The sequence below is a fragment of the Oncorhynchus keta genome, chromosome 30, assembly GCF_023373465.1.
Source record: "Oncorhynchus keta strain PuntledgeMale-10-30-2019 chromosome 30, Oket_V2, whole genome shotgun sequence".
Taxonomy (NCBI): Eukaryota; Metazoa; Chordata; class Actinopteri; order Salmoniformes; family Salmonidae; genus Oncorhynchus; species Oncorhynchus keta.
In genome coordinates, this window is record NC_068450.1 from 34338348 (window position 1) to 34356134 (window position 17787).

At 45.6% G+C, this 17787-nt stretch overlaps 1 protein-coding gene and 1 long non-coding RNA gene across 21 annotated transcripts in view; one reads left to right on the top strand and one right to left on the bottom strand.

Moving 5' to 3' along the window:
• LOC118363427 (phospholipid-transporting ATPase IG-like) overlaps positions 1-17280 on the bottom strand; it is a 76220-nt gene extending 58940 nt beyond the window's left edge. For 19 of the 20 annotated variants that reach the window (XR_008087545.1, XR_008087544.1, XR_008087543.1 and 16 more), the window contains exons 1-2: positions 16753-17280; positions 514-633 (exon numbers count right to left, since the gene is read on the bottom strand). Coding sequence is in view for 5 of the 20 variants with exons in the window: in XM_035744286.2 (XP_035600179.1) it covers positions 514-633; positions 16753-16779 (147 nt within the window). In the remaining 15 variants the exon portion in view is untranslated. The remainder of the gene's footprint in view (positions 1-513; positions 634-16752) is intronic. The other variant, XM_035744282.2, reaches the window with a different exon arrangement.
• Positions 1-17787, top strand: part of LOC127913994 (uncharacterized) — a 423857-nt gene that overhangs the window by 404047 nt on the left and 2023 nt on the right. The window lies entirely within an intron of this gene.

Below are 17787 nucleotides of genomic sequence, written 5' to 3' on the forward strand. Positions count from 1 at the left end.
AGACGAGCATGCGGGGAGGCAGTGGGAGGAAGACGAGCATGCGGGGAGGCAGTGGGAGGAAGACGAGCATGCGGGGAGGCAGTGGGAGGAAGACGAGCATGCGGGGAGGCAGTGGGAGGAAGACGAGCATGCGGGGAGGCAGTGGGAGGAAGACGAGCATGCGGGGAGGCAGTGGGAGGAAGACGAGCATGCGGGGAGGCAGTGGGAGGAAGACGAGCGTGCGGGGAGGCAGTGGGAGGGGAAAAAGAGAACGTGCTAGAGAAGAGGACAATTAGAATTCAAGAGGTGGAAGGAGAGAGGGTCGTCCACCAAGATGAAACATCACTGCGTAAGCGAACACTGAGCTGAGAGCGCAGAGTGGTCGAGCGAGCAGAGGATGGGTCCCACAAGCAAACGTGGCCTTCCATTGGGGAGGAGCATGAAAATATACAGGCATGGTACGAAACATCCCCTCGTTTTACGGTGTTGTGCAGACCACAGGTCGACGGTGTAAAACATGGCAGTATATCTTACCTTGGAAGAGACAATCCTGTTGTCACAGAACTTGGGGGGGATTAAAGCTTCGGTGGCGGGACAGGGCCGGTGGCCTACGTAGATGGTCCTGCTGTCTACCTTCCTCTCGTCCCTACCAAACTGTAGAGAGAGATGAACAGACGGAATTAGAAGAAATTCAGAGCCATGTATACAAGGTGTAAATATATGGCTTTAACTGACATTTAGACAACACCGGAACACCTCAGGAGACTAGAAATGTAAACAGTAGCCTAATGCCGTGAACCAGCAGACTAAACCCTGGGGGAAATTATACGATTCAACTCCACGATTTACGATGGAGTTGAGCGGCGACTAGTGTGGGAGGACTGGAGCTCCGACGTCACATAAAATTAAGACATTGTTCTGAATTACTTTGGGCTACCCTTTGGTTGCTAAAATCTGTATTTTTTTTTTTTAAATACCTATGCGATGGCGCTCCAGTCCGCCCATACTAGACGCAGAGTTTAGTCAGCTAGGGGGGAAATGTTATTCAAGTCCACTGCAAAGATGGCTTGTGCATAATGCCCACGGTCAGTAAATGAAGATGTAGTCCACATTAACGCATGGGGAGCGAAACAAATCAACGATACCATTCACCTCTACCACAGTGCAAAATCAGTGAAACAACGATACTGCTCTCACCTCTACGACAGCGCAAATCGGGTCGTGGAAAACCATTTTCCTTTCTTTAACTTCGAAGTCCTAAGTATTTCAGGTCCATAATATAAATTCAAATCAAGGCCATGAACCATAATATAATACCATCCAGTTGGAGGTGCAGAAAATAATTACAAAAAGCTCTTTGCAAACTTCAAAAGCAACGGCGCACCAAAAAAAGCTGTTGAACGCAAGCTAAGGTTCCACGGGGGACAAAGGAAAGTATTACATGGGTCAACGGACCAAAATGGAGGGTGGACCAGTTCAGTAATGAGTTTCATTTCTTCCCTCCAAGGTGGACAGTCGATGATTAGTCAGTTATAAAGCGCTGCCTCTGGGGAGAAGAGGCTGCTAACACCAGATTTATGGGCTCAGTTATCGCTTGTTCAGATGTAGACTGAGGAGGCAGCGCAGGCAAGGCCAAGTCACTTCAATGCACTGTGCTCTGCTGACCAAGGCCCTATGAACTCTCACATGACCAGAGAGAAGACCGAGCAAGGATGGGAGACCTTGGTAGACAGGGTCAGCAGGCAGAACCAGACTCCCGGTTTCCCCCAGCACAAGGTCACCTGTACTCAAAGCACAATTCTTTCATCTTCCTTAAAATGGCAATCTGGGTGACACACAGGATAAGAGCTTGAGTGAAAGGATGACTTTCTCCCCCACAGCTGAGGCCCATCTCTAGGTTCAGGAAGAACACTGATTCAATATCTTTCCTGTATCCTGTGGGAGTATCAAATGTATCAAGGCCATTTTCTCCCTCTCTCTCCAGGTCTTGGGCACCGCCATCTCCTCAAGAGAACAGATGAGACAGGGAGTGAAGACACACTAATACCCCCCCATCCCTTAAGTGGAAAGGACACCCATGATTTCAGAACTACTCTCTCTTATGCACCTTCAATCAACACCAGCCAACCAAGCCACAGAGCCTATATGAGGTGCTTCTGCCTGGTTAAAAGCACAAGCTCCACAGCCATTACGGAGGAAGTGAATTATTAAGGTTCTCCAGCTAAATGATCTGTAGACCTAATGCACTGGGGCCATGTGTGGCGTTGACAGCCGTCGGTCAGAGACGCCACCGACAGACAACTGATCTGATCATGGACCAAACGCCACAGTGCCTGTGAAGTGTGAACAAAAGCAAGCTAGACACTGAGGTGTCCACCGACTGTACTGGGGACAGCTTAGATCAAAGCACAGACTTGAATCAAGGGCGGCTCATTAGCTATGCATGAGGAACAACATGGTTCTCGTTAAAGGCGGAGTGAGATTTCAAAAGGCAAATGTCTCCCTGTGCAGAAATTGAGATGCAGACAGTCCTGTTGTCTCCCAGTCTGGGAAGAGCCAAGTGATTGCATAATGCTCCGTCAGGCATGAGAGAGAGGAAGCGTTGTTCACACCTCAGTGTAGCTGTCAAACCTGTAATGCACTGCCCACCAGGCACAGCATAGCGCTCCTCCAACAGGACAGACCGGATGGACCGGCGTGGCAGGGAGATGAGGGGAGAGGGTGAGGGCGGCGTGCCAGGGCGATGAGGGGAGAGAGTGAGGGAGAGGAAGCACAACCAGTTCCAAGGACAAGAACACATACAGGTTTTTCTATTTCAAAACAGAAAATAGGTCTCGTAACCTTATGTAGCTCACACTACGGAGTGGGACCGCCAAAAGAAGAGCATCTTATTCTCAACCGTTCTCCCTCCGAGGGACCCTCCACTCGGATCATTTTCTCCCCAGGTACTCAGTGAAGTACACTTCAAAAATGCCTGCTTCCGTCGTAATAAGACCATTAGAGATTGAGAAAGCAACACATAATGCATCCCTAATGACAGAACGTTGGGTAAAAGCAGGCAGCACAGAAACTAAGTGATCACACACACACACACACACACACAACTACCCTCCCTGGACAATGCAAATTTCACACTGCAAATAAAGGAACAATTTACAAAAATGAGCCTTGAAGCAGAGAATACAAATATTCTCAGTGGCTTTGGCTTCGACTGTAGACCCATTTCCCCATTCAGACCACTGTGGGTTAGTTATTACCCATTGCTACCCTACTTTTCATCTGAGACAGTCTCTCTCTATGGGAGTCATTAACCGCGAGAGCGACGACATTGCAATGCTGCCTGAAGGTTAGAGCCACAGTAAGCAAACACTGACTGGGGATTTTAAACAAATGAAGAAGTTATTGAACAACCAGCCACAAACTAGATTTCATGGAAGTGGACATTTGGGACCGTTTTCAACAGAAACATAAGACAATTCAGAGGATACAAATCATGCCTTAAATTAAACTGCATATTAAAAAGAGGAAGAGGTCCAATGAAAACTCCCTGGGGACCAATAGATAAGAAGAGCTGTGTTGAATGGTCATCGATTTAGGAGGGAATGTCAGTGTAAAATAATGAGGGTCAGACCATAGGGCCAAATTCATTTTTGCACCGTTACGTGATCGCAATAATCATCTCCAAAAACAGTGCAGTCGAGGCCAAGCTATATAAGGAAAGGCGAATGTAAGGGAAAAGTCAAATTGATGGAATTATCTTTGCCTCTTAGTTAAAGGACAAACTAGGCAGCTCAAAGCCAATAATGGAAGAATGCAAAAGCAAAATTATAGAGAAAGTGCCAAGACGTCGAAGTTTGACAGTGGATTCCTGCTCGATGAAAATGCATTAGCTACAACAGAGAGATGCGGATCAATAAAACAAACATGGAACACTCAATTGAGCCGAGACCCAACTGCTGGGAAATAAACAGTGCATTAGAGGATTGACTAGAGCTCCCAACTTTACATTATTAGATTATGCTTTAAAGGAAATTAGGCACACATTGTTAAACAGGAAGAGGCTGGTACGGAGAGGAAAATCGCATGGCATTCAAGGTGGAGGCAACAGAATGCTGCATTCTGCCATTGCCAAACCCCGGACGAAGACATCACAGTCTGACGACACCGTGTCCTGTCTCTTTTCCGAGACCTAGGACGGGCAAAACATCTAGGAACTGACGAGTACCGAGTTCTGGTTTCTCTCAAAACATGAACTGGCAAGATAAACCACCATCCTGTTTGCCAACAGGATGGTGCAACCATGACAAAATTAAATTAGAATAGCTTCCATCATGTCTGGTTGGAATTTTGTTCACCTTTATAATGCCGATTACAATATAGGTGTACAATACAGTACATTCTCTAAAGACACCTCCATCTCCATCATATGCAGCAACACCCTCCCCCCTCCCTTCCTGAAAACCCATCTCTGCTTGGCAGCCGGCCACCAGCACAATGCAAAACACACAGGGATGAGCTACTCCTGGAGAACCAGCAGACAGTGGCATGGTGCATATCACAGCCATACTGCAATCCACAAAGCTAACAGCAACATGGGTGTCCAGGTGAAGGGGCAGGCAAGCCCTCTTTGAGCCAAACTGACAACACACACAAAAACAATACAGGCACAGTTACCCGGATACACAGGCACACAGTTACCCGGATACACAAAAACAACACAGGCACACAGTTACCCGGATACACAAAAACAATACAGGCACACAGTTACCCTCACACACAAAAACAATACAGGCACACAGTTACCCTCTCACACACAAAAACACACACAGTTACCCTCACACACAAAAACACACAGGCACACAGTTACCCTCTCACACACAACAACAATACAGGCACAGTTACCCTCTCACACACAACAACAATACAGGCACAGTTACCCTCTCACACACAAAAACAATACAGGCATAGTTACCCTCTCACACACAAAAACACACAGGCACACAGTTACCCTCTCACACACAAAAACAATACAGGCATAGTTACCCTCTCACACACAAAAACAATACAGGCATAGTTACCCTCTCACACACAAAAACAATACAGGCACAGTTACCTGGATACACAAAAACAATACAGGCATAGTTACCCTCACACACAAAAACACACAGGCACACAGTTACCCTCTCACACACAACAACAATACAGGCACAGTTACCCTCTCACACACAAAAACAATACAGGCACAGTTACCCTCTCACACACAAAAACAATACAGGCATAGTTACCCTCTCACACACAAAAACAATACAGGCATAGTTACCCTCTCACACACAAAAACAATACAGGCATAGTTACCCTCTCACACACAAAAACACACAGGCATAGTTACCCTCTCACACACAAAAACAATACAGGCATAGTTACCCTCTCACACACAAAAACAATACAGGCATAGTTACCCTCTCACACACAAAAACAATACAGGCATAGTTACCTGGATACACAAAAACAATACAGGCATAGTTACCCTCTCACACACAAAAACACAGGCACACAGTTACCCTCTCACACACAAAAACACACAGGCACACAGTTACCCTCTCACACACAAAAACAATACAGGCATAGTTACCCTCTCACACACAAAAACAATACAGGCATAGTTACCCTCTCACACACAAAAACACAGGCATAGTTACCCTCACACACAAAACACACAGGCACAGTTACCCTCTCACACACAAAAACAATACAGGCATAGTTACCCTCGGATACACAAAAACAATACAGGCATAGTTACCCGGATCACACACAAAAACAATACAGGCACAGTTACCCGGATACACAAAAACAATACAGGCACAGTTACCCTCTCACACACAAAAACAATACAGGCATAGTTACCCTCTCACACACAAAAACAATACAGGCATAGTTACCCTCACACACAGTTACGCGGATAAACAAAAACAATACAGGCATAGTTACCCTCTCACACACAAAAACACACAGGCACACAGTTACCCTCACACACAAAAACAATACAGGCACAGTTACCCTCTCACACACAAAAACAATACAGGCACAGTTACCCTCTCACACACAAAAACAATACAGGCATAGTTACCCTCTCACACACAAAAACAATACAGGCATAGTTACCCTCTCACACACAAAAACAATACAGGCATAGTTACCCTCTCACACACAAAAACAATACAGGCATAGTTACCCTCTCACACACAAAAACAATACAGGCATAGTTACCCTCTCACACACAGTTACGCGGATACACAAAAACACACAGGCATAGTTACCCTCTCACACACAAAAACAATACAGGCATAGTTACCCTCTCACACACAAAAACACACAGGCACACAGTTACCCTCACACACAAAAACAATACAGGCACAGTTACCCTCTCACACACAAAAACAATACAGGCACAGTTACCCTCTCACACACAAAAACAATACAGGCATAGTTACCCTCTCACACACAAAAACAATACAGGCATAGTTACCCTCTCACACACAAAAACAATACAGGCATAGTTACCCTCTCACACACAAAAACAATACAGGCATAGTTACCCTCTCACACACAAAAACAATACAGGCATAGTTACCCTCTCACACACAGTTACGCGGATACACATAAACAATACAGGCACAGTTACCCGGATACACAAAAACAATACAGGCATAGTTACCCTCTCACACACAAAAACACACAGGCACACAGTTACCCTCACACACAAAAACAATACAGGCACAGTTACCCTCTCACACACAAAAACAATACAGGCATAGTTACCCTCTCACACACAAAAACAATACAGGCATAGTTACCCTCTCACACACAAAAACAATACAGGCATAGTTACCCTCTCACACACAAAAACAATACAGGCATAGTTACCCTCTCACACACAAAAACAATACAGGCACAGTTACGCAGATACACAAAAACAATACAGGCACAGTTACACAAAAACAATACAGGCACAGTTACGCGGATACACAAAAACAATACAGGCACAGTTACGCGGATACACAAAAACAATACAGGCACAGTTACGCGGATACACAAACAATACAGGCACAGTTACCCGGATACACAAAAACAATACAGGCACAGTTACGCGGATACACAAAAACAATACAGGCACAGTTACCCGGATACACAAAAACAATACAGGCACAGTTACGCGGATACACAAAAACAATACAGGCACAGTTACGCGGATACACAAAAACAATACAGGCACAGTTACCCGGATACACAAAAACAATACAGGCACCGTTACGCGGATACACAAAAACAATACAGGCACAGTTACGCGGATACACATAAACAATACAGGCACAGTTACGCGGATACACAAAAACAATACAGGCACAGTTACGCGGATACACATAAACAATACAGGCACGTTACCGGATACACATAAACAATACAGGCACAGTTACCCGGATACACAAAAACAATACAGGCACCGTTACGCGGATACACAAAAACAATACAGGCACAGTTACGCGGATACACAAAAACAATACAGGCACAGTTACGCGGATACACATAAACAATACAGGCACCGTTACGCGGATACACAAAAACAATACAGGCACCGTTACGCGGATACACAAAAAATACAGGCACCGTTACGCGGATACACAAAAACAATACAGGCACAGTTACCCGGATACACATAAACAATACAGGCACAGTTACGCGGATACACAAAAAAATATTTAGCACTGGAGGAGATACTTTAAATTATACATCAACTGGCCAGAGACAAAAAGGGGCTTGCTGCTTTCGAGGCCTGAATCTCCAAGTGAAATTGACAAACAAGGCTGGTTGGTGGGTGCTGGGTTGCTCAACTCAGGTGAATAGAGGAAGCAGAAGCAATGAGCACCTGAACATAATCTCAAAGGGGATACTGGCTGTTGTCACTTGGTATCTGTGAGTGAGTGAACACGACAAGTGGCTTGTGGAGCTCGGGGCAGAGTGGGCCCTGATATCATGATGTACGCTAACAAAATAAATGCCTGTGACTGCAGGTGCTGTCGAGGTCAGCTCGGTCAAAGCATATTCTGTGGGAACAGAGGGCGTCTCTGAATTTGTGTTTGCATATCACATGCCTGGACACGGTGAATCTGATTTTGCAGTCAAATGAGCAAAGCAGTGTGGATGCGAGTTGTGGGTCTGTTGGAAGAAATTCAAAAGGAGACATAATACAGCTGGTCCTCCCTTGTAAAATGAAGTCCTAAGCTTGTTGCTGTATGAGCCTCATAAGGAAATCTCCTACTTACTGGTTTCATGAGGTGTGAAGTGCAGGGCATGGAGAGAGGGAATACTGGAGACTACAGTACCTCTTCATGCCCCGCACGTGCCCCAGCGACACCCGCTTTTGACCGCCCTGCACGTGCACCAACGAGTCAACGACACCTGATTTTGACTACTCTGAGGGCAAATGTAGCAACGCAGGGCCATGTTATTATTTCAAATCAGAGAATCCGTTTCAAATAGTTCTCCAGGCAGAAGAGAAAATGAAGCAGATTAAAGGGCCAACTTCCCCATAAAGGGGAACTGGAGGACAGCCGTAAGCTCCAGTACAGTAGCTCCACTGATAACACAACAGGCAATATCAACAAACACGTAGGCCTGTTTGTGTGGGGGGTGGGCTGTGAATTGTCAGGGACCTCAAGATACGATATTATCACGATACTTACTTGGCCTCAGCCACAGGAGCACACAGGGAAACCCCAGTAGGAACCAAATGGAAATGATGCAATGAGCACACATCAAGGGACCAACCAAAAACAGCCAAGAGCACACAAACGGACTGAACTGTGTTCGTCAACAATAGATTTTGGGAACACAAGTAGCTTATTGATTTCAATGCTCCAGATGTGATGCCAACAGACATTCATCAAGAAAATCAGGATGACCAACAGCAAAAACCGCTATATAAAGCTAATCTGCTAGTTAACAGTGAGCGCATAACAGACCACATACAAAACACCAATGCAGTTAGTCACTGCAGTGCTGGCACTCTCCTCTCTCCCTCCATCTTGTCTGCTTGCCTCTTGCGCTCTTATTAACTCAGTTACAATCTCACATTCACCTAGTCACAGAACCTACCAGCTGCAGTCAATGGTTCCCACCAGTGACTGCAGTCGACTTCAAACTTCACATCTAAAATTAGCCAACAGTTCAGACTGTCGTGACTTTAAGAGACATCGTACCATCATGACAGTATGGTGGCACCTCTATCACTGGTTCACACACAAAGACCCATTGTAGTTCTCAAAGCGCTCCTGACTGCCATTCACAGACCGTTCCGAGTAGCACCATAGTTTATTAATAGGACAACAGCAACTTGAATTGAGGACTGGTTAGTCCTTAGGAGCTACTGTTGAATGGGAAAGGCACATTGTTCCAGTAGCAGACAGTGTTCCGTACCATTCGTGTACTGTGGACTGGCCTGCATTACACTTGGGAGGGGGAGACAGCTTGTTACTTTGGGATCCAATACAGTAGGCTAGTAAAGCAAGCTATTGACAGAAGTGCTAAGTGACGATTTTGGGAATGTTTTTCCAAGACCAGAGACGTCCGCGTTGAGAGGTGAAGGCCCTAACAGGTGTCCGCGTTGAGAGGTGAAGGCCCTAACAGGTGTCCGCGTTGAGAGGTGAAGGCCCTAACAGGTGTCCGCGTTGAGAGGTGAAGGCCCTAACAGGTGTCCGCGTTGAGAGGTGAAGGCCCTAACAGGTGTCCGCGTTGAGAGGTGAAGGCCCTAACAGGTGGCCATACTAAAGAAATGCTTTTTCTTGATTCATTCATCATTCACTGTCCATACAGGGTATGAATACAAATGAGACGCTGCGTAATTCAAGCCTTCATGCCTCGGGCATCGCCTAAGATGAGCACGTCATGATAAAACTGCACGCTGAGGGTTGTGAAAATGTTTACAACTTGCAGAAACTGTGGTAGGTGTTAAAATGTTGTTTTTTTTTAAACAGGAAATGCATAAGTGTTTTTTTAACAATGCTGACCAAAGCCTGTGGTCATCCAGTCTGCAATGGGACTTGTTCCTCAAAAACATGTCCAAGAGTGTCACAGCACGTAGAACAAGGAACATATAGCCACTTACAAAAGACAAACACACTGTAGGTGAAAGTGGGAAAGCTTACTGTGGCTTGCGATACACCAAGTCTTGGTTTTGCATTTTAGCACAGTGAATGCATTGAGTCAATCCTTGAGTCAATATCTAGGGCTCCATGGAAATCAAATTTGCATAATAAACAAAAAAAACAAATCTGTCTGTTTAAGATGGATGTTTTTAATTTTTTTGCATGGGCTGCGTCTCAATCCACCTCATGCGCCAAATGGCGGCCTTCTGCATCTGTGGTGAAAGGTGGCAGAGACCACAACGGTGTTTGTCAGACCGTGAGAAATCTCAAAAATCGGGCTTCTCACAAAAATGTCTGTAGCATCCGAATGGTTTGACCGACAACACTAATATGACCACCCTATGGAAAGGTGACTCACCTAGGGCTGTTGCGGGGACCGTATCACCGCCACACCGGCGGTCACGGGTCATGAAGGCAGTCAAATTCCATGTGACCGTTTAGTCACTAATTAAGCTTCTCCAAGCTCTGATGCTGCTGCTGGTGGTCATTAGTAGCCTACCAAAGCTGCTAACTGCCTGGTACTCAGCACTCTATTGTTCCTCTAATCACTCAATGCAAATGCCGTCTAAAATCTAATCAAACACTTCATGAGAGCCCATTTCTATAGGCTATGCAATTGCGGGATAAAACAGAGTGATGGCCTCTACTAAAAAGAGCATAACATCAGCATTCTGTAGGTTAGGCCTACTATATTTCTTTCTCAACATTCCTAATATTAAGCACATTGCTTATCTTTACAACAAGAGTATAACCTGGCATTACAACCTGCCATTTGCTATTTAAGTGCATAGATGTATATTGTTCCCGCTGCCCCGATAAAGGGGAATTCGATTATTTCGTGTATGTAAAGACAAGATTAGCCTATCACTTATATATAACCACTTGTGAACAATACCCAGCATAAGAAGCAATGCCTTGTTATTTTATTTTAGAGTCTCACAAACATGTTGGTGGTTTTGATCTACGATCCCCACAAGTGTCATGGGACACGTCTGATGTCGGTACCGCCGATCTGCCAACTTCTGACTGTAGGATCCGAACAGTTTGAGCTACACACTAATATGACCCCCTCTATGGAAAGGTGTGTATCTCAAAAACATGTACATGCCTCAAGTCTCAACCTGCAGGCAGCCCTGTGTCTGTTTTTGAAAATTAAGTATACCAAACATTCAGAACATTAGACACAGACTGGCGGGGGGTGGTTCGAGCAGCACCAAGACAACGACTGGTTCAGGTGCCTGTAGTACTGCTGCTGTACGTAGATCCCTTCTCGTTTGCATACGTGTACTGTATGGCTGTGACTAAACTAATCTGGATTTAGCGTGCTACACACTGACTTTCATCCCGTCGCCACGTCAGGCGCAGGGAGCCATCCGATATGGCGGGAGGAGCTTCAATTTTTTATTTTTTTATTTTAATCTAATAATCTGCATCTCAGCTGCAGCACTTCTGATGTCCTCTTTCATAATTGAAGATACTGACTAAGTGCCATTCAAACATCTATGAGGCTGCAGGCAATGATTGGTGTGAATGGGGCCGCTCCTTCCTTCGCTCCCAGTCATTCGTGACCCGGGTTAAGAGTCATTTTTCTACCAGTTGCCGGGTGCTGCCGGGAACCCTGGCGTAAGTGTTTGTTCTAAGGTAATCGTCGTACTGTTGTTTAACTGGGGGGGTGCTCGAGCGTGCATTTCCAACAATGCGTGTCAACCGACACTCAAACCCATGTGAAGAGGTTGCCGGTTCTCTCGTGTCAGTGACTATGGTTAAAAACTGGGATGGCAAAACATTGGTTCTTTGATTACCCTCCCCGCTCACCCTCCGTCTCTCTGACTCAGACAAAAACATAACCACACTTCAACATTCTCTTCAAAGCTCACTGCAAACGCTCTTTGGGTAATGCCGGCGATGGAGCGCAACAGGGATTCTCTGGTTGTTCTTTATAAATATATGGATGACGAGAACGCATTTTAAGTGCTGCTACCGAAGCAACGATATGCAGGCCAGAAGAGGAGGAGCGTTGTGAGAATTTAAAATAAATCAAGTGGATTGAATTATTTAGAAGTACAAACTGAGAATTCAACCTCGCTTTTAGACGGGAGATGGAACACCGCCACACAAAGCAACGGTGCACCCATGGCACCCTTATTTAACACCAGATCACCTCTCCCCATCGCCCTCAGCCCCTGAAAGCCTGTCCATTAGGTGCAGTGAGAAGAGTAGTGCAGGGGTTACAACAGGTAAACCTACTGTATGCCCCTCCATATCCTCAGGTTCAGTCACGCAGGACCAGGCTCTGTGCTCCATCAGCCTGTCCAAAACCCTGCTACAGTTTATCCCGCCTCCCCATGCTAAATGTATTTATTGTCCTGCTGTGTGGTGCAGATGAGCTCCAGCGGCTGAGTTTTCATTATTGGGTGGAGAGGGGAGCGTGGAGAAAAGAGAAAAGTCCCGAGTAAGCATTTCTGTCCGCCAGCCAGTCCGGGGCGCAAGACTGATGGCGGCAAAACGGAGCACAGCTCTAATCAATACCCAGCTCTCCTGATTGAAAACGGCCACCCATACCTTGTAAGGACTGTGGCCTCTATGCACTCTTACCCTCTCAGAGAACTCAACCCAAAAAAAACCTCCCAAGGAGCACACCAGTCTGTACAGCCAGGTCTCACTTGACAAACTACCCCCATCTCTTCCCCAATAGGTGTTTAGGATCATAAGTAAGGATCCTGGGCCTCTCAATGGTTAGTCACAGTGTAGACTATGATACTTCAAAACAACCAATGAACGCACCAGCTGAAACAAAACACAATAGCTATCAGAAGAAGCAGAACTGAGAAGCTACGGTCCAGCTGAAACAAACCACCATCGCTATCAGTAGAAGCAGAACTGAGAAGCTACGGTCCAGCTGAAACAAAACCCCATCGCTATCAGAAGAAGCAGAACTGAGAAGCTACGGTCCAGCTGAAACAAAACACCATCGCTATCAGAAGAAGCAGAACTGAGAAGCTACGGTCCAGCTGAAACAAAACACCATCGCTATCAGTAGAAGCAGAACTGAGAAGCTCATCTTACACACAAGAGACTGGCTGTCAGGCCACAGAAGTCAACAATGTTTGTTTAGGTGGGAGGGGAATTGGATCAGGAGAGAATCCTTGTGTGTGTTGACTGTGGACTGCCAGACGCGAGGCTCTTCTCTCTAGATCGACCTGAGAATCAGGTTCACAGCATCTCGAGGATCCAGAACTGTTTAACATGCACACCTGCAAAGCCCTGATACGAGACAACATCCCCCGCCAGGCAAGGGCCTGCTTATTAGCGCTGAGGTCACAGCAGAGTAGAGGCTAGACGATATATTGAATTAACACAAAATGTTTAAGTGAATTTAAAAAATAATTTACCTTAACATTTGCATTACATTTAAGTCATTTAGCAGACGCTCTTATCCAGAGCGACTTACAAATTGGTGCATTCACCTTATGACATCCAGTGGAACAGCCACTTTACAATAGTGCATCTAAATCTTTTAAGGGGGGTGAGAAGGATTACTTTATCCTATCCTAGGTATTCCTTAAAGAGGTGGGGTTTCAGGTGTCTCCGGAAGGTGGTGATTGACTCCGCTGTCCTGGCGTCGTGAGGGAGTGTGTTCCACCATTGGGGAGCCAGAGCAGCGAACAGTTTTGACTGGGCTGAGCGGGAACTGTACTTCCTCAGTGGTAGGGAGGCAAGCAGGCCAGAGGTGGATGAACGCAGTGCCCTTGTTTGGGTGTAGGGCCTGATCAGAGCCTGGAGGTACTGAGGTGCCGTTCCCCTCACAGCTCGCTTAAGGTCCGCATGTTGTCTTTTTTTAAGCCTGCAAAGCCCTGATACGAGACAACATCCCTTGCCAGACAAGGGCCTGCTTGTTATTATTTTCAGTATTACATTGTTATCGATTACTGTAGTTCGGTTAGATCTTGCAAGAAAGACATTTCACTGTACTTGTGCATGTGACATTACAACTTGAACGCCCTCAGAGGGTGCAGCCGACCCTGCTGAAAACACCCAAGACTGCAGCAGCTCATTCAATTAGCTGGACCTCACATCACAACAGAGAAATGGAGAGAGGAGGCAGGGAGAACAACAATCCTGAAATGCTCAGCCCATCAAACATTTGCGGTCCTTTTTTGATCAGAGCCACTGTTGGTTAACACAGCCCCACAGTGAGCCCCACAGTGAGCCCCACAGTGAGCCCCACAGTGAGCCCCACAGTGAGCCCCACAGTGAGCCCCACAGTGAGCCCCACAGTGAGCCCCACAGTGAGCCCCACAGTGAGCCCCACAGTGAGCCCCACAGTGAGCCCCACAGTGAGCCCCACAGTGAGCCCCACAGTGAGCCCCACAGTGAGCCCCACAGTGAGCCCCACAGTGAGCCCCACAGTGAGCCCCACAGTGAGCCCCACAGTGAGCCCCACAGTGAGCCCCACAGTGAGCCCCACAGTGAGCCCCACAGTGTCCACCTTTAGATCTGTGTGGGGCTGGACTTCAAACGACTGACTGCGTCACCATCATGATCCCTTAAGGCATGCACACATTGCACTGAACGCAGATGTAGTGTTCGTCTGCCGATCGTTCAGCATGCTGTGTTTCAAGGGCCACCGATTGAAGACGCCTGACATGCGATCCTACGTTGTCGCCATTTTCTATTTTGACAAAATATTGAAAATCATCATACTGCATCTAGGGCAGAAAGTATTACAAGTTCAAATAATGCAGATTCTCTCCAGAATAAAAAGGCACTTAATTGCATAGGCTAATTGCTAGAAATGTGTGTTTAATGAGTATAAACTGAAATGAGACAGAACACAGGAAGGATAATGGCTTTAGAATGCACCATTGAGACAAAACAGCTGGATCTTAAACCTGCACATTATCCTGAACTCACTTCTCATGTGCTGTCCTTTGAAGTCCTTGTACAGATAAACAGCAAAACAAATGTCCTCATGTAAGCCATGTACTTGAACTCAGTGATCGGACTGCATGGACAGAATGCAGAAAGAAACATTAGCATTGTTCACTCCAGTTACCCAGGAGGAGGTTAGGAGGACTGGCTACCAAGGAACAGGAAAGGTAGCTATAGTACTAGGAAACAGAGACTGGGCGACGGAATGCCTTGATGTGTCCGTGCTCTTCCCTTTGAGGTAAGGAAGGGGTTTCCAAATTGAATACTATCACATTTCCGCCAGGCTTCACCTCTTCACAGATATAGCTGCTACCTTCAATGGCTTGAGAGAACATGAAAGGCAGCTCTGGGATTCTGCATCTGTCAGAGCATTACAACCTCTGGAGCTTCCGCCTGACGTAAAGCACAGCACCACTCGTTCTGTTCCCACAGCCATCTTTAATTCATTTGTGAAGACACTCTGGGCTTTAGCGCATCATAGAGGCAAGTCAAGTGAAGCTCCCGATTCCTGCTCAGATTGAGTCTCCCTCCGTATCTCCCTCCCTCCTGTAAAGTACCACGACCCACCTCCCTCCCCCTCCGAGCAAATGCGAGGGTGGTGTGAATTACAAGGCAGAAAGCCAGAGCTCGAGATTAGAGCACAATTGCGCATCAATGAAAGTGTGGCTGGCTGCTACACACAAAATGTTATTTACAGCTCACACAAAAAAATAAATTACAGGAGCAAACGGCTCAGGAGGCAGAATTATACGCTGACCTGGCAACACTTAAAGGGAAGCTGGAAAAGGGTCCGGCTGCATAATTATTATATTGCTTTTCCTCCTCCGCCACCAGTATCTAAGCAGCTCACATTGACTCTGGGGATAAAACCTAATAGTGACAACAGGTTATTGGAGGACTATAAAAAGGAAGTAGAGCATTCTTTAACAGGGACTTGTGACTGTGCACGTGAATAAAGGGCTTGATCCAAGCTCCCTTCTTTGATGACCATCAACCACCAATGATTTAAAGACTATAAAACTTGTATTGAGTAGAATTAAACGTATGGATTAAATTTGTGGACAACAGTGAAATTCAACCCAGACCAATACTGAGTAACTTTTAGTTCAACAGAAACCCATTATGATTTTACGAGGATTCTTTAAAATACAGGACCATATGAAACAGGGTAACAGTCATTTCACCACTGAAAATTATCATTTAACATCACATTCAAGTAGAAAGGTAATGGCAACCTGCTCTGAGATCAGTTGTTTAAACATGACCATCTGAGGAGACGGCGTTGTCAAAGTTGATAGCTTGTAACGTACTCCCCTAGGGTTGAATTACTGCCAACTCTCTGTCAAAAAGATCCATGTAAATGAGGAAACTTCGTAGTAATATGGTAGCCAATAAGCTACCGTTAACCTTTGGTAAAACTAGCCAGCATACTTTCATGGGTAGCAAGAAGCATCACTCGGCTGACAGAGTATATTATCCTGATAATTGCTTGACAGAATAGCAAGAGGCGGTTGGCTAGCTATATTCTCGATTAGCTATATTCGGCTAACGTTAGCTGGCTATAGCTACCTACCAAACATGCCGCATAAACTTGAGTGCCGGGTGGCTGCCTAGCCATGTGTATTGCTGTCATACATACCAAACGGTTCAGTCTTCTCCGTAGCATATTTCAGTATTTTCTTCAGTCTTCTTTGGTGACTGGGGACACCAACGAACTAATAGTTTCAACTAACTTACTATAGGCTCTGTTTGAGCTTTTCTGATATGTAACTTCGCATGTATATTAGTTAATAACTAGCTCTCTATACAGCTATGTTCTACCCTAGTAGTCCTTCTGGCTACATGGAATGCCGCAGCGATTCTAAATTGTTTCCATTTTGTTTGAATTCGAGCTCTTCTAACCATTCGCATTATACCTTTTAAATATGAATCGCGTTGCGGTGTTACTGTGCTAGTCGTGCTTCCCCGTGCAAAACGTTGAAATGATCCGCGACATCCTGTAGTACTATGCGCTGTTGCTGTCTTCCCCAAATGAATCGTCGCATACAAATCAACTCGCGGCGCGGTGTGGCCGACATACAAAAAGTAAGTTCAATGTTGATTCGTACACACGTCGGACTCGCTTACTACCGCCCCCTTGTCTTTCTTTTAGCCAAACCCTGTCAAACCTTCTTTTTTTACAACCCCCACAACCATCCCACGTTTAAGGCCGGGTTCAAGTGCTAGTCTGAAGTAGGAAACTTGGAAATGTATGACTTCCAAACTGGTTGTAGTTATACACGTGCCGCGTTCAACGAAAAAGCAAGTAGGAAATATCAGAGTTTCCTAGTTCCTACTAGTATATGAACGCAGCCATAAGCCCTGCCCATTGAAGGTACGACGGTGAGGGGGTGTGCTGGGATTTGTAGTCATAAGTCTTGTTGGTGAACAACTTTTGCTATTTCCTTTTCATAAAGTCTTATCTATCCTGTATCAGTGTAAAGATGACCCAAATATAATATCCAATAATCAGTTCAGTAGTCCCAGGACAAAGCAAAAAGTTGAGTTAAAGACGTTAAATACAGAATATGAGCTATGATGCTTACCCCGAAAAGTATTGTAGACTGTGAAAAAAAATACGTCGTTTTTTTTAGTATCTGTACTTTACTTTACTGTTTATATTTTAGACAACTTA